Consider the following 24,744-nt stretch of genomic DNA (forward strand, 5'->3'; position numbering starts at 1 on the left):
AATTTATAGAAATTGGTCTGCGACATTCTTGTATATTTCTTAAATTGATCGTTGTCTACTGTCGCCATGTCTTTAAACAAATTATGGAAATGTCCTGTTTTCTTCCTTTTACGATTTATGGGACGCACACTCTCCTATTGCAGTGTATGCTAGCCCCAGAATTGACAAAAACATTCCACATGCAACAATATCTGATGAATCCATCGTTTCAATATTTATTTATATAAAACAATATTACTTTTATAAGATGGAAGAAGAATATACTCTCGGTTGACAGTTGACATAGACAAGTGACAGCGGCATAGTCACTTCTATGGACGTATTCTATTCTTTTCCTATTTCAATTATAAACGACGATCTAAAATATTACGGATTACGGCACCGGCCTATTCTTACCGCTTATTTCTATTATAAACGGGCCTTTAGTGGGAAAAGCCAATATAAATAATAATAAAAAACAACTACTCCAGTACCTACTACCTACAGTAACGCAAATGTAGTAAACTGAGCATCTTATTAAACACACATATCTATGGCCAATCTGTCAAATGAACAAGACGCTTTACAGCTTGATGTGTTGTAAATAATATCAAATGTGCTTTTCCACGTGATTATTGAAAAGCTGCCTGTGAGTACCATTTAACGTTAAATATTGCTGGATTATTCCGAGAGTTATGCCATCTATCGTTTTCCATATTTTGTGTTCAAATTAATTGAGGTTATGTGCGTCTTCACAATTAAGCACAATTTACATACCATTTAGTTTGGCTAAGCGGTTGTATCAATCTGGTTGAGTTTAACCTAAAGTTGAACCATGTGGAGATGCGTTGTATGTGATATGTGGCGTGGCTATTAAGTCGAACGGTTAGAACATCCAACCACACAACCGTTCAACCAAGTTGGATCATCTGTATCGTGGTTGAATCAACTTTTCTCAGTCGACCTAGGGAGCCGCTGTGCGTGATTGTTTGTAAGCGTACATTTAATAATTAGAAATAAATAAAATTTCAAGCATGACTAATGGACGTGAAGTTTGGATGGATTTTTTCACATTATATGTATAATGTTTTAACTAGCTTTGAGTATACTTCAAGCAAGATGTACTCTGATACAGATGCCAGGAACGAAGTTATTGTTTCCTTTTTGGATCAGTTCAAATGTATTTAAGGATGTATCCAATGAAACCGTAAAAATATTTTTTTTTATTGAAGTAGCATCACATAAATTGCTAATGGAACGAATAAAATAGAATTATTTCGTTCCATGAGCCATTTTTGTGCCGAAGTTCGTTTTCTCCTTTCATGCTTATAGTTAACAAAGGGTCAAAATCGCTCGCCAAATTTTGCTTTTTGAAGTGGAAGTCATGTTGCAGTCGCAACTGACGAAATGGCGACCCATAATCTAACCTATTACTTTTAACTTTAAAATCTAAAATCTACCATTAAAACGTATTAAAAATTAAATTTAACATTAAACGTATTTCCATAGATATGTATCTTTCATTGTCAAGTTAACCACAGACAACACACAGAAATATAAAATATTCAACGTTGACTCGAAAAAATAGCTGTCACGGCAGTTTCAAAGTAACAAACACGCAGGATTCACGCGATTATAAATTTTACGATTTCTTAATATTTTTTCTACAAATCCTAAAAATATGAAACAAACGGTAAAATAAAGGTTGACTCATTGGCTATATAGCACTATAACAAGTTTGTATGACTCCATGTAAAAATTCTAATTTAATGTTTTTTTTAATGTTGGCGAAAAATTAAAAAAAAAAATTATCTTCTGGATTTCTCGAGCAATCGAGGCAAAATTATTTATTTCGCGTAGTCGCTCCAGTGACTTATTATGAAAATAATTATTTGAACTTACCCAAACATTCCAGCGAGTATTTTATTTTTTTAGGCCACTGAGCGTACCCAGTTTTTTTATTATCTTTCCTCCCCATTGTATATGACTAGGAATTAAAAAAACGATTACACGTAAACTGATTTAAGTTGAAAAAATTTCACAAAACAGATCGGCACTAAGGTAAAGAACGGTCTTTATACCGCCAGCAGTGGGCGGTAACTGAATACAATGCGTGAAACCCTTACGTAGACGGCATAAGGGTTATTTCACAATTGCAAATTCAATGTTCACCTCCCCGACAATCGATCAATATTCGTGTAAAAAAACAAGAAAATGCATATTTTGTGAAGTTCTGGTACATATATAAAAATTTCCTCCGATAATCGAATAAAAAATTTAATTTGCCAAGCTATACAATAAAAACATAGGCCGAAAATAGATTTGTAAATAGGATATTTTGCACTAGACAGTTTTTTTTTAGGCCTGATACTTATTTTTTTTAGGCTTATAAAAAGTCTTCAAAAAATGATCTTCGGCTGACAAAGCCAAGATGTGTTCTACTTGCAGTATTTAATTAAAGCATCTGTATTATTTCTAAGCAAACAAATGTTCAAACCAAAACACCTGATTTAGCATTACTTGGTATTGGATCGCCTTAACGATTTCATTCACAGAGTTTTCATTATAATTGTAATAATATTTTGGGAAGGTACTAAATCGTAAAAAATGGCAGCACCTTGAACATAACCATAGATCACTATCATGACCGCCTCTGTCACTGTAATTTGCAAGATTGTTCAGATTGAGATGTTACTTTATTATAATAAGTTATTGGTAAGTTCTAATGCCGATATTTCCCTCCCGAGCATTTTGAATTGTTAAATGTATAACTGCGCTGAGTCGCTGTTTACCGCGACCTAACCTTACTTATATCTGGGTTTACCGATATTTTGTCAGAGAGTAGATAGAATATGCGATCAGGCTAATTTAAATAGATATACAGAGGATGACAGCATTAGATTCTGCAAACCGTTATCAATTATCTAAACTTTATGTTCTATTCAATCAAAATTATTTAATCTTTTCCAATGAATTTCGAATGAAATTTTATCTTTTGGCTTATTATAGTGCTTGTCGGGTAGTAAAAACACCTCATCACGCAGGCAGGCTTTTTATAGTGTTTGTCGGGTAATAAAAACATTTTCTCATCACGCACGAGGGCATTTTGTCACTTTGTTACTCTATTTACTCAGAGATTGCACACGACCTTACGTGACGCGTAGCAGTTTAGTACTAAAGCTACTCAATTAAAAGCAATACAGTTTCGCTTTTATCTTGACACTTTGAGATTTCTACAACGCGTCTATATGTTTGCATACACCTCATTGTTCTTACAAAATATTCTTACTGAAATAAAATAATCAAATCTCTTCCAAATAAGATTTTCGTTCTTAATGTAACGTTCTGTTTCTGTAGGTTTCAGTTATATTTTTGGGCTAGAACCAAACCATAATCCTACCACAGTCTTACCATGGATCTACTGAATCCAGAGCGTGTCTCCATCAAGAAGGAACCGGGGCCACAGGATGAAGGCGGTTGTGAAATGCTGTATGGGGATATGGATTTTGACTTTTCAGATGTAAAGAAGGAATCCTTACAGCATGCGGAGAGTACTCGGAAAGCCTGTAAGTTGCGATGCTTATGTCAAAAACTGTTTTGCGTAAAATTTCGATGCTGGTAATCCATGTCAGTTTTGAGTTGCCCAGGCAGGCCATAATTTTTGTTAAGAATTACTTGTTCTTGTTGTTTTTGCCGTACTTTGGTATTTAAATTTAATATTATATTTACGGGAAACTGCCACAAGTTACATTAGGGTTTTTTGACTTTTGATTTTCTTTATTTAACAGAGTTCCTAAACATGAGTTTACTGACTCTAACATAATTATAATTGATTATCTTTAGATACTTTACTGTTATTTTTATTATTATAGTGGTGTTGAAAAAGAGCTTAAAAACTATACTGCGGCTGTAGGCAGGTTATTATTCCTTCCGGAGGACTAATTTGGGTTTTTTAAATTTAAATTTATCATTTTCGCTATATTTCGAGAGTGAATTTATTGTTGGATTAGAGTGGCTGGAAAAGCCGGCAAAAAATTTGGTTGCTTGGGAAACAATTAAGTCTTTTATCAACGGAATGTTGGTGTCTTTATGGATAGAAGAAACTCTAATCCATTTAGGTGCATTTAAAGTAAGTCTAATGGCTTTATTTTGAAATAGTTGAATCTTTTGAATTAGACTTGGAGCGGCGTGCCCCCAAATGGGGCATCCGTACGTGAAACCTGGTCTTATTGTTGTTTTATAAAGAAGTAATTTATTATCCGTTGATAAACGACTTTTCTTTCCCATCATTGGATAAAGTGGTGCTAGACATTTATTTGCTGCTGTTATTTTACTAGTTATATGTTTCTTCCAGGTGAGCTTGGAGTCAAGCGTTACACCTTGGTATTTAATTGACTTTTCCCATGGAACCTTTTCCCCAAACAGTTTAATGAATGGGGGCCGTTTAGGCCGTGTCTTTGAGAAAACGGTCGCGGCGCTTTTAGTAGGGTTTATTGAAATTCTCCACTTTTTGCACCACTCTTCAGTTAGAGTGGCCTGTCTCTGAACACGCTTTGTGGCGATGCTCTCGACTGTTGAACTAGACATGATGTTAGTGTCATCCGCAAATTGAGTGATTTTAATGTTGTGGTCAATGGGTTTAGGAATGTCACTAGAGTAGATGTTATACAAGGATGGAGAGAGTTGACTGCCTTGAGGGACCCCAGCTGATAAGGGGCGGGTTGTGGAGAAGACGTTTTCTGACTTGACTTTAAAGCATTTATCTCTCAGGTAGCTAGCTATCAATTGCGTAAGTCTCAAAGGATACCCGAGAGCGTTCATTTTATATAAAAGGCCGTTGTGCCAGACTTTATCGAAGGCTTTACTTACGTCTAGTGAGAGGATAACTGTTTTTTTCTTAGTATTAAATCCCTCCGTGATGTGTTCCACAACACGCAGGAGTTGGTGAGAGGTGGAATGACCTGCTCTGAAACCATGTTGGAAGTCTGGCAAGAATTTACTGTCCTGAGTGAATGAGTTTAATCTTGATAGTATAACTTTTTCCAGGATTTTACCTAGGCAAGGAAGGAGACTAATAGGCCGATGATTCTCCGTTAATAGTGGGTCCTTGCCTGGTTTGGGAATTAAAATTACGTCAGCTTCTTTAAAATCCTTTGGAAAGCAACGTAATCTCAGCGACGCGTTGCAGATGGCTGTAATAGCGCAGATGCCTTTCTTTGGCAGATATTTTAAAATTTTATTTGAGATGCCGTCAGGACCGGCTGCTTTTTTTTTCTTTAATTTTTTAATTATGTTGTTTATTTCCTTAGGAGTTGCGAACCTGATTGGAGGGTCTTCAGGATCTAGACTTAATATTGATTCTACTTTTGAATCCACCTTTGCTACGAAGGCTGGGTCGTCGAAGTCTGTATTGGGAGAGAATTGACTTTGAAGGCTATCTGCGAAGGCTTCTGCCTTGTCTGCAGCGGAGTATACTAATCCGTTGGGGCCTTTAAGCGGAGAGATTTTAGTTTTTGGGCGTCTGAGTGCTTTAGAGAGCTTCCAGTACGCTGCTCTATCGTCTTCGAGAGTTGAAATGAAGTCGTGCCATCGCTCGTTGCGGAATTTGCTGAGGGCCTCACGCACTTCTCTGTTGAGTCTATTAAAATGATGCTTTACTATTGGATTGCAAGATCTCTGCCACTCTTTCCTAACAAGATTTTTTTCCCTTATAAGATCTTTGATCTCTTCGGGTATTCCATGTCGTGTGGTGTCGGTAGGAATTTCAACGGACGCCTCGTTGATGCACGATTTTAATGTTTGAATTAAGACGGAGGTAGCAGCATTAAGAGTGGCTTCGTCGGGAATTGATGTGGGAATTGTTATGTTTTTATTCATTATTTCGTTAATTTTATTCCATTTAATTTTTGTTGGTAGAGGATTAACGGGGACCAGAGGGTTAGAGCCTCCTGTTAGAGAGAGGAGAACTGGATCGTGGTCAGATGAGAGTTCGTTAAGTACTCGTAGGGAGTGTAGGTGGCTGGTATTTTTAAGAATGACGATGTCGATCACGTCCGGATTACCGGCATGGTGATGAATCGTCGGTCTATCTGGAGCATCGACTACGATAGAATGGGTACTCGCGTAATTTGCGAGTATGTTGCCTTTGGTGTTATTTTTTAGGCTGTGCCACGATCCGTGCTTTGCGTTCATGTCCCCAGCTATTATAGTGGGGACATTTTCAGACAAGAGATTGTCTAATTCTGCTGGAATTAATTTACGGGTAGGGGGTGCGTAGACAGAAATAAATTTAAGTGGTCCGGAAGAGGTATTGATTATTACCGAGGTGGATTCAATGTTACTACTAGAGAATGAATGTGCTAGACGGTGGTCAATATTATTCTTAACCAAGATGGCGGTTCCGCCTCCTTTGTTGGCTAGTCTGTCGTCACGGTAAGTTATGTAATTTGGTATTCTGAAGTTCCTGGAAGGCTTGAGCCAGGTCTCGTTTATGAGGAATACTTCAATACTATAATCGTGAAGGAATTCAATTATTTCCTCCTTGTGAGCTAGGACTGAGCCATTGGCGTTCCAAAAGGCCGTCTGTAGGTTGATTAATTTAACATTTTGTCTAGACATTGTGATTTCTTATCAGGGCTTGAATTTTTGCCAGCTCCTTGGTGGCATGTTGTATAGTAAACTGAAGCGCCGTGGCTTGTTCAATAAGTGCCTGGACATGTACGGGGTCCAGGAGTCGTGGAGGAGGGTCGGGAGAGGATTCTTGGGGAGTAGGTGTCGGATCGGGCTGGCGCTCTAACCTGTGCTGTTGGCTACTGCCCTGTGTGATGGGCGCCCTTTGTTCCCTCTGGGAATTTCGAGGATTGTAATAGTGTGGCTCGGGCCACCTGCGGTGAGAGGGAGGTAGGGGAGGGAAAGCAGCTTGTGAGGCTGCGGGAACAATGGGAGCTTGAGTTGGATTAATCGGAGTTTGATTTAACTGATTCCGCTTTTGCGGCTGACTTTGATGGCCCTGTCTCTCTTGTCGGTTAACATTTGATTTGTTTATATTGTAGTTGCGATTATAATTGTTATTTTTATTTCTATTGAAGTTATGATTTCTTTGGGGCCTGGCGGGGCACCCACCGTAATTTGCCGTATGCGCTCCGTCGCACAGGGCACATTTAGCCGGGGTATCCCTCGGCTTCTTACAGTCTGAGGACCTGTGAGGTCCTCCACATTTAACGCATCTTTCACTGCCATGGCAGCAAGTAGCCGAATGGCCGTGAGCCTGGCAGCGGTAACACTGCCCTATCCTTCCCTTGTTGCGAAGGGACTCAACCTGAATTCTTAACCTGAATAGGGACGTTAAATTATTGAAAATATCTTTGCCCGCTTCGTTCTTAGTAAGCGTGACAAGTACAAGTGGGATGGGTTTTTTTGTGCGCCCGTCCTTCATCCTATGGACGGCAATAATAGGATATTTTCTTGAGAGTTCCTCCTTGATCTCCTCGGAAGAAATGTCCTCCGGAATGCCTCTGAGGACGACCCTCAGCGGCTTTTCTTTGGGGAGTCTAAAAGTATGGAATTCTATGTTCCTAGCTAATAGATTTCTCGTGACGGCGTGGTGGTCACGCGGCGATTTCGTCAAGATATGGAGACCAGTCCCCATATTCTTCGCCGAGAAATCTATCCCTTTATCTTCAAGTGAGCGAAGAAGGGATGTTGTTTCGCTTTTCTTATGCAAAACTATTGGGGGAATACGCGCGAATTTGCGAGGCGCTGTCACTACTTCAGATGTCTCAATTTGTTGGGTAGCTGACGTAGGGGTCGGGGACGGTGATCTTAAGATTTCAAATTTATTATTAATGTTGTTAATAGCCGCCTTTAGACATTAGGGTGCATTAAAACACATGTAATATTGATTCGAGCATCATTTCTTTAACAATACAAAACTGTGTATAGAATGTGCTCAAGAGTAAATAGTATATCCTCCTTGAAATGAACATCTGCGGTCCTTCTTATTTCCTAAATGAACCCTTAAAGCCTGTTCTCCGGATTCCCGTTTTTAAAGGGTATTAATCAATCGTATCATTTATAGTACATGTACCGGATGGTGTGTACCGCTCGCGGCGGCCGCTATTTCATAATGGTCGAAGCACCGAGCGGGAGCTTGGTTTTAGAACTTACGTGGGGCTTCGATACCTCGAGTCCCGCTCGCCCCCGCATCGCTTCCCCTCACCGCAAGCGCCCGGCTGGCCCAGGCGACCGCCCAGGACCAATCAACGCGCTCCTAAGCAACGTTGTACGGGGCAATATTTTGAATTGATGATTTATTGAAATGTTTAGACTAAATTTGAGAGAGTTCGGCCGTAGATATTACGAAATAAAATACATTGATAAAACGGCCGGACTCTCCTTAGCATAACTAGATAATAAGAATTTGTGTAAAATTAAATATAAGAAAATTAATTACGATTTCCCCTGAATATGTTGGGCGGGGAACCCCACACTGAATGAATGTATGTACAACTGATTGATTAATAAAAATGCTAGGGAGGAGTGGTTAGGATCGATTAAAAGAGCATAAAGAGTAGAGTAGTTCTAAAGGTTGTGACCTCCGCTAATTAAATCTTAGCGGACGTCACAGCCCACGGATCATCAACAACCCGCGAATGAAGGCAGCGCGGCGACCCCGCCCTCCCCAAAGTCGGGAGAGGGGGATTGCACAATAAATACGGCGCGCCAGCCTTCAGCTCGCTCTCTCTGCCTTGGACCGCCACCAGCTACTCTACTCTGCTCTTCCCGACCACTTCTCTCTGGATCTGAACTTGGATACTTCTTTGACTTGGCTCCCCCCTGGATTTCTGCCCCCGCCTGCCTCCTCCCGCACCGAGGATAAAGCAGATTCCGGCCCCGAACTGAGCAAGGATAAAGAAGATTCCTGTACCGACCGGAGCAAGGATAAAGCAGATTCCTGTACCGACCGGAGCAAGGATAAAAGTAGATTCCTTTACCGACCCGAGCAAGGGTAAAGCAGATTTCTACCCGGACCTAGCGGCTAACTACGGACTGACCGGCCCCCTATTTTACAGTCTGTGTAAAAGACCTAGCTGGTCGATTACATAGTGGTCCTTTCGAAACGGATCTAGTCACCAGCCGCTAAGATGTCTCGATCGCTCCGCTCTGGTAAGGGCGCCCGTGAGGAGGGCGCTCCCGAACGAGATGACACACGCCGCGGCCCCGAAGTGCCCGGCCCAACCCCCGCAGCAGCCCCCGGCCCAGATCATGCCGGACCTGCTGCCCATCAAGCTGAACTGGCTAGAGCACGAGCTGCCCCGGCAGCGGCTCTGGCCACCTCACCCGCCCCTACCGCAGTCTCCGCGGATGAGCGCCTCACATCAGACAGCGAGGCTTCTACAGAGAACACTCTCCGACAGCTGCAACGAGAACTGCGGGCCGAGAGAAAACGCTCCCGGGACTCTGCCCGGCAGATCGAGCAACTAATTGCCGCGCTCGGAGCTTCAAGGCTGCCGCTCGAGACACCACAGCCGCTCGATTCATCGCGGCTGCCCGAGACGTCACAGCATGCCGCCAAGCCGACCGCAGCATGCGAGCCGCCCCGCCTGGAGGCCCAATCCCGTGCGTTCGAAGCACATCTCCCGCCAACCACGCCTGATCTTACTACGCTGGCGGGAGGCGGGCCATTCCCGGGAAACCCGACGGCGGATGAAACTGCCCGCCACACGCAAGATTGGGTAAACTCTAGACAAGACCCGTTCGCACACTTCACCGCGGCTGTGGTAGACGCCATCCGCAGCTCGCAGTCTGGAAGTACCCCGAGAGCCCAGGAGGAAGACAACCGGATGGTTTCCCTCATTGCCCGGCAATCTACGGCCAAGGACCTGCCGACATTTTCCGGGGACCCGGTTGAGTGGCCAACCTTTCACGCACAATACCAACAATCGACAGCGACACGCGGGATGACGGCTGCTGAGAATCTAATAAGATTACAGCGCGCGCTGCGCGGAAAGGCGCGCGATGCCGTCAACCCTCTCTTGATGGACCCCGCTCAGGTCCCGGAGATTATTGACGTGCTGAAGCACCGTTTTGGCGGCGCCCACGCCATTGCTGCCGTGATGTACGAAAAGGTCAAGAAATTGCCGCTTCTGCCTGAAGACGCCTCCAACGAAGCAATAGTTGAATTTTCGGGAACTATTCAAAATGTCGTTGCCTCGCTAGGTAAATTTCAAAAATTTCAATGATACATATACTAAAAGACTTAAAAAAATTATCCAAGCATTGGGAATGAAACAACTTGTTAAAAGTGAGACACGAATAACGGATAAATCCAGGACGTTAATTGACCTTGTCATATCCAACAGATTAGATTTGAATGTAAAAGTTCTAGATGAGCCAAAAATAACCGACCATAACCTTATCCACATTACAGATAACACAAAAAGAACTAATACGAAAACCAGCAAAGAAATAAAATACAGAAATTATAAAAAATATAACAGTGAAAGGTTAATTGAACTTCTGGGTGATATGAATGAACTTCATCAAATGGAATTTAATGAAAAGTCTAAATCATTAATAAATAACCTTCAAGAAGTAATCGACCAGTTAATACCAATCCAAACTACTAAAATAAGAGGAACAAATAAATGGTATAACATAAAACTACAATCAATACAATATGAAAGAGATAGACTGTACAAAATTGCAAAAATCTCAAGAAACTCACAAGACTGGAAAGCATTCAAAAATGCAAGAAATAAATACTCAAAACAACTGAAAGTTTGTAAGAACGATTACTTCAAAAATAAAATTATCTGTGAAAAAGGAGACACTAAAAAAATGTGGAAAACCATAAAAGGATTAATGCAAACTGAAGATAAAGGGATGAAACATGACATTGAATTTCCACATCAGATACAGGGTAGCATACAGAACTGCTTCAACAAATATTTTGTAAACAGCATAACGGAATTACATCAGAGTATACCAATACTGAAGGAAGACAACAGCGTGAGAAATGTTCCCCTAAACCGAGAAAAACTTGTGTTTAAAGAGATTGATGAAACATATCTTTTACAGATTCTAAACAGCACCAAATCAAAAGAGAGTCCAGATGGAATAAGTTTTACGGTTTTAAGGGATGCAATGCCAGTGATAGGACCTCATCTACTGAACATAATAAATGAATCGTTAAGAAGTGGAAAATTTCCAAACACATGGAAAACATCTATTGTGATCCCGATTCCGAAAGTTGTTAATACCAGAAAATGTGAAGAATTTAGACCTATAAATATGTTACCAAAATACGAACAGGTACTAGAAATTGTAATAAAGAAACAACTCGTTGAGTATTTGGAAAAACATCATATATTATGTGACGAACAATCAGGATTCCGTAATAATAACTCTTGTGAAGCTGCATTAAACATTGTGATTGATACATGGAAGAAAGAAACAGATAATAAAAAAATCACCATTGCAGCATTCTTAGATTTTAAAAGAGCATTTGAAACGATAGAAAGGAAAAAACTTTTGGAAAAATTAGAAGATATAGGTCTTTCTGAAGTAGCTCTAAATCTTTTCAAAGAATATCTCCATGAAAGAAAACAGGTAACAAAAGTGGAAAGCTCAGAATCAGAACCGATAGAAAACAACCTCGGTGTTCCACAAGGGTCGGTATTAGGTCCAATTCTATTCATTATTTACATTAATGATATAATTAAAACCATAAAACATTGCAAAATTAGATTATTTGCAGACGATACATTAATCTATATTTCATGTGAAGAGTACATAGATGCAATCAATAAATTAAATGAAGACCTACAAAATATAGCGAAATGGCTGAAATTAAACAAATTAAAACTGAATGTCAACAAAACAAAATATATGGAAATAGGCAACAAAACGCATAACACAGAGTTAAAATTGACAATTAATGACGAAAAAATTGAAAAAGTAAATGAAATTAAGTACCTAGGTGTGATACTAGATTCAAAACTAACTTTCGCAGCAAATTTTGAATATGTGCTAAAGAAGGTATCTAAAAAAGTCAATTTTCTTAGAAGATTAAGAAATAAACTAAATGGAAACACTACAGAGCTGATTTATAAAACTATAGTTGCTCCACATTTAGATTATTGCTCTACTATGTTGTATTTGGCCAATGAAGGAAACTTGAACAAGCTAGATGTTATACAGAATAGAGCTATGAGATGTATACTAGGAAAAGGAAAATACGCAAGCATAGATCAAATGAGAGAACAGCTAAATTGGATTTCTATAAAAAAGAGACTATTATTTAATGTGTTAATTTTTGTACATAAAATCATGAACAACCAAATGCCAAAATATTTTAAGGATGAAATTGTTTTTAATAGAGATGTTCATAATTACGAAACCAGAAATGTAAATAGGATTAGACTGCCACATATGAAAAAAACAAAATCACAGAACTGCCTAATGTACAAAGGACTAAAAATGTATGATGAAATGCCTGAAAGTCTGAAGAATGAAGGAAGAATGAATGTATTTAAAAAGAAATGTTATATTTATTGTAAAAATATGTAAAATTACAAAATGAAATATGATCTTGTTTATATTAGTTTATATTCAAATGTATAAACTAACTCAATAAATAATAAAAAAAAAAAAAAAAAAAAACTTGTCGGACAATTACCTAAGCAACCCGGCTCTACTCAGCGAGGTGGCCTCCAAAATGCCGCTTGCCCTACGCATCGCGTGGCTCGACAAGGTCGCAGACAGGGCCGCCGCTGCCGATATCCACCAGTTTGCAGCGTTCCTGAAGCGGCTAGCAAATGCCGTCCCGAGGTCGGGTCTCGTTGACTCTGCCCGGACATCCCGGACCCGTCGCGACCAAGTGCACGTGCAAAGCACTTCGGCGGTGAGAAGTGAGAAGATCGCGGTAAATAGTGAAAATTGCGCAAAATGCAACAGTTTGCACAAATTACGAGAGTGCCCGCAGTTTGCCGCGATTGAAATACCCGCCCGGTGGGACTTAGTGAAAAGTGCGCGCGTGTGTCACAAGTGTCTAGACAAAGGGCATTACACGCGGGTGTGTAAATTTCGCACGAGCTGCGGCGTTGGCACGTGCCGCCTGTTACACCATAAACTGTTACATGACCCCGCGAGGTACAATACAGCTCCCTTCGTCGCAATTGAAACGGTGAACACGACTTGGTTCGGGCAAAGTTCGGTTTTGCTAAAGGTAGTTGCGGTGAAAGTATGTGGCCCGAAGGGGCAAGTGTCTACCCACGCGCTGCTTGACGAGGGGTCAACCGTGACCCTCGTCGACGCCGAACTCGCTGACATAGTGGGGGTGCGCGGACCACCCCGTGGACTCCGTATACATGGTGCCAATGGGATGTGCTCATCAGATAGCGCATCCCAGCGTGTTAAACTTTCCGTGCGTGGTGACGGGGCCGAATACCCAATTATCGCAAACACAGTGACGGACCTAGATCTCCCGCGACAAACAGTGGCCGGCCGCCGGCAAGTGAAACCACGGCTATTAATCGGCCAAGACAATGTACATTTGATTTTGTCGCGGGAGGTCCAAGAAGAAGATGGCGGCCGCATGACGTCACGAACCGCGCTCGGCTGGATCAAACATGGGGGCACCCGGCGTGACGTAGAGAGCGGCACCACGCTAAATATGATCGGCGAAACGGCTGAAATGGGCAAAATCGGTGAACTCATCAAAAGGCACTTTTCAGTTGACTCGCTTGGCGTGACCGCCGTGAGCCGGGTGTCCGCAGATATACAGCGTGCCGAGGCCCTCATGGAAAGCACAACGCGCCCCTTGAGTACGGGCAGGTGGGAGACCGGCCTACTAGGAGAGAAAATAACTCATGGCTGCCCGACAACCGGCAGTGCGCGGTAAACAGGCTAAGCGCGCTTGAACGAAAACTGGGAAGGAACCCCGAACTAGCGGCGGCGTACTCGGCAAAAAATTGCGCAATTATTAGAGCGTGGGTACGCCGTCAAGCTATCCGACGCCGAGGAAGGCGCACAGGCAAAGAGAAAGTGGTACCTGCCTCACTTCGCAGTTACCAACCCAAATAACCCCGGTAAACTGCGTGTAGTATTTGACGCCGCTAGCCGTTGCCGGGGTACATCCTTAAACGACCGGCTACTAACCGGGCCCGACCTCCTCTCATCGCTGTTGGGCAACCTGCTACGGTTTCGTGAGGGCAAGATTGCCATAGCCGCCGACATCGAGGAAATGTTCCTACGAATTCAGATAAAGAAGGAAGACCAGCTTTCTCAACTTTTCCTGTGGCGAGCTACGCCACTGGAGGCAACGGTTACCTACCGGTTAACCTCCATGATGTTCGGCGCTACTTGTTCCCCGAGCAGTGCCCAGTATGTACGTAACAAGGTGGCCGAGCAAGGTGCCGCGGAATTCCCCGCCGCCGCCGCCGCGGTACGCAATAAATTTTATATGGATGACTACCTGGATGCGGCCGACACCGTGAGCGAGGCCGCAGAGCTGGTACGAGGCGTCAGCAAGCTTCTATCCCGGGGAGGCTTTCATCTCGCCAGCTGGGCCTCCAATGTGCCCTCCGCAATCCAGAGCATACCGGCGGATAAAAAGGCAAAGTCGACCGTCACGATAAATAGCGGCGCTGGCGCAGATACCGAGAAGGTGCTCGGTCTAGCGTGGGACCCAGTCGGCGACCACTTTATATATGATTTCAAGGAGACGGAAGCAGCTGAGCTCGTCCGGCACCCAACAAAGAGGCAGCTGCTGAGCACCGTTATGAAGATCTTTGACCCGGTGGGATTCGTGGCCTGCCTCACCGTGCGATCAAAAATCCTCCTTCAGGACGTTTGGAGGTCCAACGTCGGCTGGGACGAGCGAATCCACGACACGCACGCGGCGCGGTGGGCCGGCTGGATAAAGGCACTGAAGGCGATTGACATCCGAATCCCGCGGCGTTGCCTTCAACAAAAGAATGGAGAGTTTGAGCTTCACCTCTTCTGTGACGCCTCTGAGGCCGCATGTTGCGCAATAGCGTACCTGGTGGAGACAAACCAAGAGGGAAAATACGCCACCTTTCTGGCGAGTAAATGTAAGGTGGCGCCCCTCAAACCTCTTTCGATCCCGCGGCTCGAACTACAAGCGGCACTCATGGCAGCCCGCCTCGCAGTCAGCGTGAGAAAGGAGATGCAGTGCCGCATTAATAAGACTACATACTGGACAGACTCCACCACAGTCCTGTGCTGGCTGCGGACGGACCCAAGGAGCTACTCAGCGTTCGTCTCCAACCGCCTGGGTGAGATTGACGACCTATCATGCGTCAACGAGTGGAGATGGGTCCCGACTAAGCTTAACCCGGCGGATATTGGTACCCGCGACATTGAGATGCCTGTCCTGACGCCCAGTGGACCGTGGTTCTCGGGACCACCTTTCATCACCGCTCCGGAGAACGAGTGGCCCACGCAAAAAGGCCACCACATGCAGCCCGATGAAGGCCTCTTGGAAGCGAGGACAAAGTTCGTAGGCCTCACCAACGCCAAGGAGGAGGCCTTACCCAATCTCGAACGTTTCTCGTCGTGGCTACGGTTGGTCCGAACTACGGGATGGATGCTGCGCTTCATTAGGAGGTGTCGAGAAGGACCCCGCCGCGCTCATCAGGAGGGCCCTCTGCGCGCCGGTGAAATCCGCGCCGCCGAAACACTCTGGGCACAGAAATGTCAATACAAAACATTTAGAGCAGAGATCCGATCCCTACGCAACGACGCGCCGGCGCCGGTTGGCAGTCGGCTCAATGCTCTTACCCCTTTCCTCGGGCAGGATGGGGTTCTGAGAATGGGCACACGGCTACAAGCCGCAAAGGTAGCCCAAAGCGCACGAACCCCTGTCATACTAGACGGGGACGACCCGTACACACGTTTGCTAATCTCCCATTATCACAAGAAGGGAGGTCACGCTAGCACAGAGCGAACGATGGCTGACTTGCGTGCAAGTTTCTACATTCTAAAACTACGAACGAATATTAGAAAAATAACGCACGCATGCACCACATGCCACGCGCGAAAAGAAAAACCGCACCCCCCGCTAATGGGCCAACTACCCGCCGCCCGACTAGCCCACCACGTGCGCCCGTTCACTAACTGCGGGCTGGATTATTTCGGGCCCATAGAAATCACCGTCGGCCGGCGGCGGGAAATACGATACGGGGCTCTTTTCACGTGTCTCTCCACCCGAGCGATTCACATTGAGATCGCACATTCTCTCACGGCCGACGCCGCGATCATGGCGATACAACGGATGACAGCGCGCCGAGGACAACCTCTTTCGCTCTACTCGGATAACGGGACGAATTTTCGCGGGGCAGACCGCGAGATGAGGGAAGCGACCGCAGCCCTGCGAAATGACGGATGACTTCAGGACCACCTCGCTACCCAAAGCATCGAGTGGCATTTTCTCCCGCCCGCATCACCGCATATGGGGGGAGCGTGGGAACGCCTTGTGAGGTCGGTAAAACGAGCTCTAGAGGTGGTGCTGAAGGAAAGAGCTCCCAGAGAAGAGACGCTGCTGACCGCTATGGCTGAAGCAGAATTTGCAGTAAACAGTCGGCCGCTAACACACCTGTCGGTCGACCCCCGGGACGAGGAGCCGCTGACGCCCAACCATTTTTTGCTGGGGTCGGCTGGAAAACGCCCACACCTGTCGCTGTACGGCCCCAAAGATGAAGAAATGTGTCTGCGAAAGCAGTGGCGCATCGGCCAACGGATTGCCGACATGTTCTGGCGGAGGTGGCTGCGGGAGTATTTGCCAACTATGGCCGAGAGGCATAAATGGCAACACCGAAGTGCTCCCATATTGAAGGACGACCTGGTACTAATCGCCGACCCCGCCCTGCCTCGCAACAGCTGGCCAAGAGGGCGTGTGATCGAAGCCACGCCAGCTGCCGACGGCCAGGTACGAGCAGTCCGGGTACGAACCAGTACCGGAGAATACATACGGCCGGCGGTAAAAATTATCGTCCTCTCGTCAGCCGCACCACCGGATCCTGCAGCGGCATCCACATCGGCATCCACAGTGGCATCCAAAGTGGCATCCACATCAAGGCGCCAACCATCGCAGACGCCGGCGCCAACAACCCCGTCCTAGCTGAATGGGGCGCAGACACCGCTGCGCCGGGGGGAGTGTACCGGACGGTGTGTACCGCTCGCGGCGGCCGCTATTTCATAATGGTCGAAGCACCGAGCGGGAGCTTGGTTTTAGAACTTACGTGGGGCTTCGATACCTCGAGTCCCGCTCGCCCCCGCATCGCTTCCCCTCACCGCAAGCGCCCGGCTGGCCCAGGCGACCGCCCAGGACCAATCAACGCGCTCCTAAGCAACGTTGTACGGGGCAATATTTTGAATTGATGATTTATTGAAATGTTTAGACTAAATTTGAGAGAGTTCGGCCGTAGATATTACGAAATAAAATACATTGATAAAACGGCCGGACTCTCCTTAGCATAACTAGATAATAAGAATTTGTGTAAAATTAAATATAAGAAAATTAATTACGATTTCCCCTGAATATGTTGGGCCGGGGACCCCACACTGAATGAATGTATGTACAACTGATTGATTAATAAAAATGCTAGGGAGGAGTGGTTAGGATCGATTAAAAGAGCATAAAGAGTAGAGTAGTTCTAAAGGTTGTGACCTCCGCTAATTAAATCTTAGCGGACGTCACAGCCCACGGATCATCAACAACCCGCGAATGAAGGCAGCGCGGCGACCCCGCCCTCCCCAAAGTCGGGAGAGGGGGATTGCACAATAAATACGGCGCGCCAGCCTTCAGCTCGCTCTCTCTGCCTTGGACCGCCACCAGCTACTCTACTCTGCTCTTCCCGACCACTTCTCTCTGGATCTGAACTTGGATACTTCTTTGACTTGGCTCCCCCCTGGATTTCTGCCCCCGCCTGCCTCCTCCCGCACCGAGGATAAAGCAGATTCCGGCCCCGAACTGAGCAAGGATAAAGAAGATTCCTGTACCGACCGGAGCAAGGATAAAGCAGATTCCTGTACCGACCGGAGCAAGGATAAAAGTAGATTCCTTTACCGACCCGAGCAAGGGTAAAGCAGATTTCTACCCGGACCTAGCGGCTAACTACGGACTGACCGGCCCCCTATTTTACAGTCTGTGTAAAAGACCTAGCTGGTCGATTACAGTACATTTTTAAAATAAAAGTTTAAAAAAATATATATCTTTGTTTGTAGTACTCTCCAGGAGATGGACGACTGTAATTGTACTGTTTTATAATGCACTTCGTCTGGACTTATCAATTGAGTATTATTGATTGGTTTTAAGGTGGCATTAAAGTGGAGACTGTTAGCTTCAAGGTAAAACCAGGACCTCAAGAAGAAAATGGAGGGGGAATCCCTTTTATGGAAATCGACATAGACCTTCCGGATGTTAAAAACGAATGCCTTAAACGCCTTCAAAGAAAAACACAGACAACAGGTAAATAAAGATTCTTGTTTTTTTTTTTATTTATTGAATTAATGATGCTTATACTTATACTTATTCGTAATGTTTTTCAGACTCATTGCCTGATCAAAATACACGTTCTTTGGAAAAACCATTCTCTTGTTCCCATTGTAAGTACTCCTGCAAGTCAAAGTCACAGTTAGATTGTCACTTGCGGACTCACAGTGGAGAGAAACCTTTTTCTTGTTCTAACTGCAACTATTCTTGTTCTCAAAAGCGATATTTGCCGTTTCACATGCTGACTCACAGTGGAGAAAAACCTTTTTCATGTTCCGTTTGTGCTTATTCAAGTTATCAAAAAGGACATTTGACGAGACACATGCTGACTCACAGTGGAGAGAAACCTTTTTCTTGTTCTGACTGCAAATATTCATGTTCTGAAAAGGGATCTTTGACGAGACACATGCTGACTCACACTGGAGAAAAACCTTTTTCTTGTTCTGACTGTAAATATTCATGTTATCGAAAGGGAACTTTGACGAGACACATGCTGACTCACAGTGGAGAGAAACCTTTTTCTTGTTCTAACTGCAACTATTCTTGTTCTCAAAAGGGATATTTGACGAGACACATGCTGACTCACAGTGGAGAGAAACCTTTTTCTTGTTCTAACTGCAACTATTCTTGTTCTCAAAAGGGATATTTGACGACACACATGCTGACTCACAGTGGAGAAAAATCTTTTTCATGTTCCGTTTGTGCTTATTCAAGTTCACGAAAAGGAGATTTGACGAGACACATGCTTACTCACAGTTGAGAAAAACCTTTGTCTTGTTCCTACTGCAACTATTCGTGTTCTCAAAAGGGATATTTTACGAGACGCATGTTGACTCACAGTGCAGAATAACCTTTTCCTGTTCCGATTGCAAACGTTATATTATTCTCGTACCGGAGATTCGACGGGACACATGCTGACTCACAGTAGCAAAAAACTCTCTTCATGATCCGATTGAAGTTATTCATATCCTCAACGGGGGATTTTTTAGAAACCCATGCTGACCCGCAGTGGAGATAACCTTTTTCTTGATCTGTTGTCTTGTAAGTATTCATCTCCACAGAACTGTACCTTTATATGATACACACGGACTTATTTATAGTATAGGCTTGCTCGAAACGTGCGATAGTGAATTTGTTTTCTGGCGTCACACAAGAGTGTCGCCAGTATTCATTATTAATATAATTCACAAGAGGTTAATGTAGACTTTGTTCCCTAGAAATTTGTTATCGCATTATAAAATATTTTACTTTTTTTCTTTTTTAAACTAAAGAATCGATTATTTTCAAAGTAATTTAGTTATTGTTCTTTCACAATCTTTATATACTTCGATTTTATCGTTTCCCTTTTGAAGTGACTCTTCAAGCGTATTCTTTTTTTATGCTATAAGACCTAGTTTGACGGTTTGCATTTAATTCGGAAGTTTGAAATGCTCTCAAAGTAGGTACATTTATTTTAAATGAATTTAACTAACTAACCATCACGCCGTTTCACCGCAGGGGTAGGCAGAGAGGACGGACCACTAAACAACTTGGTCTTGGCACACACTCCTTGCCTCATTCACATCATACGTCGTCTCATACATACTCTGCTATTATTCTGCTTGAATGAATCGTACTTTAAAACAACATTGTAACAAATGGTTTTTATTGATACAGTTATTCAGGATAATGCAATTCAAAGTAGACAACATTGTAAAACAGAAGTATTATTGTGTCTCGTGCACTGAATTTAAAAAATAATAAACGTTTCTTTAGTCAGTATTTTTAACCGTATGGACACATTGAATGACAATAATAACAAGATGGACACTTTTTCGGAAAATAATTTTCGGCTAAACGTTGTCAGTTTTTGAGCTTCATTCTTTAAATGTAATTCAAATAAATTCTCGAATATGAGTTTCAATTGTGAATCTTAATGAAACGTTACTGATCCGGTGTACTTTTTGTGTTTAGTAGAAAATATTTACTATAAAATGAATAAAAACAATTGATTCATACACATAAAACTAACAGCCTTATCTTAATTGTACCAAACAATTATCCCTAATAGACTGGACCCCAATAGTAATACTCAATTGCATTGAGTCTCTTCAATTCCTTTATAATATCTCACCCAATTTAATTTTGTAGGTACATAATTCGAATAATCGCCTCCTAGATCTTGTTTTTCATATGAAGAGAACATAATAGTTGTAAAGCATTAGAGTCAATCCTTCCCATGGATAATCACCCTCCTCCACTGTCAATAATTATTCAAAACAATGTTTAAAAAAATATGTAACTCTCAAGTTCAAAGAATCAAAGCATCCAAAATGGTTTAACAAGGAATTAATTCAATTAATAGCTAAAAAAAAGTTTTAAATAAAAATATAAATTAGTGAGATCCCTACCAAATTATATTGAGGTCAGTAAAATAAGACAAGATTGCAAAAATATGTCAACAAACTGTTACAACAATTATATAAATAAGGTTGAAATGTCAATCAATGGAAACATTAAACAATTTTGGAATTACGCAAAGTCTATGAAAAAGGATGATATTACCCTCTAATATGTCTTATGAAAGTCAACGAGCCAACGACTCCCAAAACGTAGCTCACCTATTTGCCGACTTCTTCAAAAGTGTTTATGTCCAATAATTGTCAACGATTACTCGCCTAGTTTTTTCTCGGATCATTACTTAAATCTAAAAAAAATCTAATAATCGAATCACGCTTATATATACATATATGAAATACACAAATGTAATATGTAGTGTACAACTGCTGACCCTCTACCAATCGCAAGTCACTTGCATTAGTAGTCACCTATGATCTGGTGACCCAAAATAATTTGAAAATCCTGCTGTGCAGAAATGGGTGGCCCTTTGGAATACTACATTTAAGATTACAGGCGTCATGTGAAAATGCCATACTTGTTCTACTGGTATGGAATTAGCATCATTAATCCCTTCGGCACCGGTGCATAGTCGGGAAACAAAATAATATATTATTTATAATCCAAAAGTATCCTAAAATCGTTGACTGCCCTCTTTTACTAAAACCAAATTGCGATACTTGCCCAGCTATTCCAAGCAGAATTAATTTTGAAGGCAACAATAAACTCACTACTTATTACTCTATTATTATATTTTGCTAGATTAAACATGTGAAAAAGTCACTTTTTTATACATATTAATATTCTTTTCAAATAAAATATTCTCTGTTATTATAAAATTCTAGGCCTTAATAGAATTTACTTTATATTAATTACTATTCATTATCATAAACACCTCATACCTCGATTTATTTCAGGTCTTATACAAACCTAGTATTCATTCAACTATTACTACACTAGTAGATATTTATTTTAATTATGTATTGTTTAACTGCACTTCTATTAATAACTGTATCACTTGCAACAATATTTTTGTGTAAACATTACTTGTTCTGTAATCACTTTATTGTATCACTCTATTGTAAAAGCCACTTTATGGTGTTTAAATAAATAAGTAAATTTAACTAATGTAATAATTAAATATAACGATGTACTGACTCAGCTAAAACAATTGGCTCAAAGCAAGAGCGGAGGTCCTGATAATATCCCACCTGTTTTTTTAAAGAATTGCGCCACTATTCTTGTATATCCACTACATTTTCTTTTCAACCAGTCATTACAAACAGGACACTTTCCTGAAATATGAAAAAAAAGCTTCCTCACCGCTATATTTAAAAAAGGAGATAAAAATGAGGAGAGCAATTATAGACCGATCTGCCTTTTATCAACTATTCCAAAATTGTTTGAGAAACTTCTTTTAAATAAAATCATTCACTGTATCAAGCCAGTAATTTCACCTAACCAACATGGTTTCACCTCAGGAAAAATCTACTTTGTCCAATCTTTTAATTTTCCAAAACTATTTAACCGAATCAATGTCTAAGAAGTTGAGTCAGTCCATACTGATTTCAGCAAAGCATTCGACAAAGTTAATCACGATCTGTTGTTAAAAAGGCTTCATAAATTAGGAATAGCAGGGTATTTATACATGTGGCTTCAGTTATTTAAGTAACAGGCAATTGGCCGTTAAAATTGATATCTTTATTTCTTATAAATTTACTGCTACCAGCGGTGTCCCCCAAGGGTCACATTTGAGACTAATTTTATTTTTGATATTTGTGAATGATGTTCTCACTATAATCAACGATGTCGAAGTTTTAATGTTTGCGGACGATATGAAAATGTCCAAAGCTATAAAAAATATGAATGACTGTCAAACATTGTCAAATAACTTGTTTAAACTATTTGGTTAGTGCCAAGTGAACTATCTACAACTAAATATCAGCAAATGTCGAATTATGAGATTTCATAGAATAAAAAATATTATATTATTTATGATTATTCCATCAACGATGTAGTTCTAACCGCTGTAACTGAGGTGAATGATTTAGGTGTAAACTTTGACCAAAGACTGAATTTTATACACCATATTGAAATTACATCAAATAAAGCTTTGAAAACGTTGGGTTTTGTTATAAGAATTTGCAGCCAATTTAACCCTAGAAGCCTAATCTATTATATAGGTACATAAAGCCTTAACACACGTTTCAGAGGCGTACACATGTAAATGACAGCCAGTAGGCTAAAATATACCTACTTGTGCCCTATTTTTCAATGGGAAGTTAAGGTTGGTATGTAAACTAATAATAAAATGCTTAGAAGTTACTTATCATACAGAAAATTATCTGTAAAAATTACCTCCACAACTTCTTACACTTTTTTTGCCTCAAGTGGGGTCCCCCAAGGTTCCCACCTAGGACCAATTCTTTTCCTACTATTTATTAATGACATTTCACTAATTTTCGATAATATTCACTTTCTTCTATTCGCCGACGATCTAAAGATGTTTAAATCGATCGGTAATTCTTCTGATTGTTTAATTCTACAAATGAACTTAAATAAACTTTATGAATGGTGCATCGTAAACAAATTACATCTTAATATCAACAAATGCCAAACGATCAGTTTCCATAGATCTAAAACCCCTTTATTATTCGACTACTCAATTAACAATGCCAATCTAAAAAGAGTTTTTGAATTCAATGATCTTGGAGTGATCTTTGACTCCAAATTACGCTTCTTGAATCACATTAATAACCAGTAAGGGATTACAAATGCTTGGATTTATTCTCAGAATCGCTAAAGACTTTAATAACATAAAATAACTATATACGTCTCTGGTTAGAAGTCAGGTTGAATACAATGCAACCATTTGGTGTCCTCATTTCAACTCTCATTGTTTACAAATTGAAAAAATTCAAAATAAATTTTTACGTTTTATTAATTTCAAAATTGGTATTCCTATTATCGAAATCAATCATGTCAATTTACGCAGTAAACTTAACTTATCGAAATTATCTGAAAGGCGAAAAATATTTGATCTCCTTTTATTATATAAAATTGTTCATTCAAGGTTAGACTGCCCTGACACTATAAACTTGCTATCTTTACATATACCTCCAAAATATACAAGACGGAATATTTTATTCTACAACAATAACTTCGCTACGAATTCTGTGTTAGAAAGAATACATAGGTTGGGCAATGAACTAAGTGATGTCGCTGACATATTTAATTTAAACTTCAATACATTTAAAGCCAAATTAGTCCACCACTTTTTAAATGTAAATAATGTGTGAGAAATCATTATATTTTATTTCGATTTTCTATTGTTTGTTTTATACTGTTGTTAAAATGAAATTTGTAATTTTTATGTACTTAAAAGCCCAATAGGGCGTCAATAAATAAATAAATAAAACACAGTTTTATTAATGAAAACTACTATTACAGGTATTTATTACAACGAATCAAAACATTATGCTTAAATTCAAACAAAAAAATCCTCCTCTTAAAAATTAAATAGAATATTGTTTTTTCTAAATAATCATAATTATATGTTTTAAGATTAATTTCTTATTCTTAGGGCAAACATTTAAATTAATCATGCTTTTAATTACTAGCTATAATTTTAGAGCAATCTACACAGACATCAAATTTGTGCTCAGAAAATACTGACTTTTTGCACTAACAGCACACTAATTTCGACATTCTCTTTTTTTTAGCAGCAAAAAGCGCAGTATGTACGTTTTTTGGGCTCTGGTTCTCCTGCCTGAAGTTTACTACCTGAATCAGTAGGTTTTGCGAGAATTAGGCTTATATTTTTAAGTAGGAGCTTCAAGTCTGAATCCAAGGCTTGACCGAATCTGTTCTGA

The 24,744-nt window shown here is 41.3% G+C and overlaps 1 protein-coding gene across 1 annotated transcript; it reads left to right on the forward strand.

The window, feature by feature from the left end:
* Positions 1-12,697: 12,697 nt before the first annotated feature.
* Positions 12,698-16,390, forward strand: LOC149414012 (uncharacterized). Its single transcript, XM_089644088.1, has 2 exons — positions 12,698-13,878; positions 14,101-16,390. Exons 1-2 carry the CDS (start codon positions 12,698-12,700, stop codon positions 16,388-16,390), a joined length of 3,471 nt encoding a protein of 1,156 aa, XP_089500214.1.
* Positions 16,391-24,744: the final 8,354 nt, after the last annotated feature.

This window comes from Hesperophylax consimilis, chromosome 20 (assembly GCF_061612785.1).
Source record: "Hesperophylax consimilis isolate HC1 chromosome 20, BYU_Hcon_1.0, whole genome shotgun sequence".
Classification (NCBI taxonomy): Eukaryota; Metazoa; Arthropoda; class Insecta; order Trichoptera; family Limnephilidae; genus Hesperophylax; species Hesperophylax consimilis.

Excerpts from the sequence above, each read along its gene's own strand:
- LOC149414012 (XM_089644088.1), top strand. The coding sequence starts at position 12,698 with ATGCCGCTTGCCCTACGCATCGCGTGGCTCGACAAGGTCGCAGACAGG. Across the intron at positions 13,879-14,100 it reads CCGACAACCGGCAGTGCGCG|CCGTTGCCGGGGTACATCCT; the intron begins GTAAACAGGCTA and ends TGACGCCGCTAG.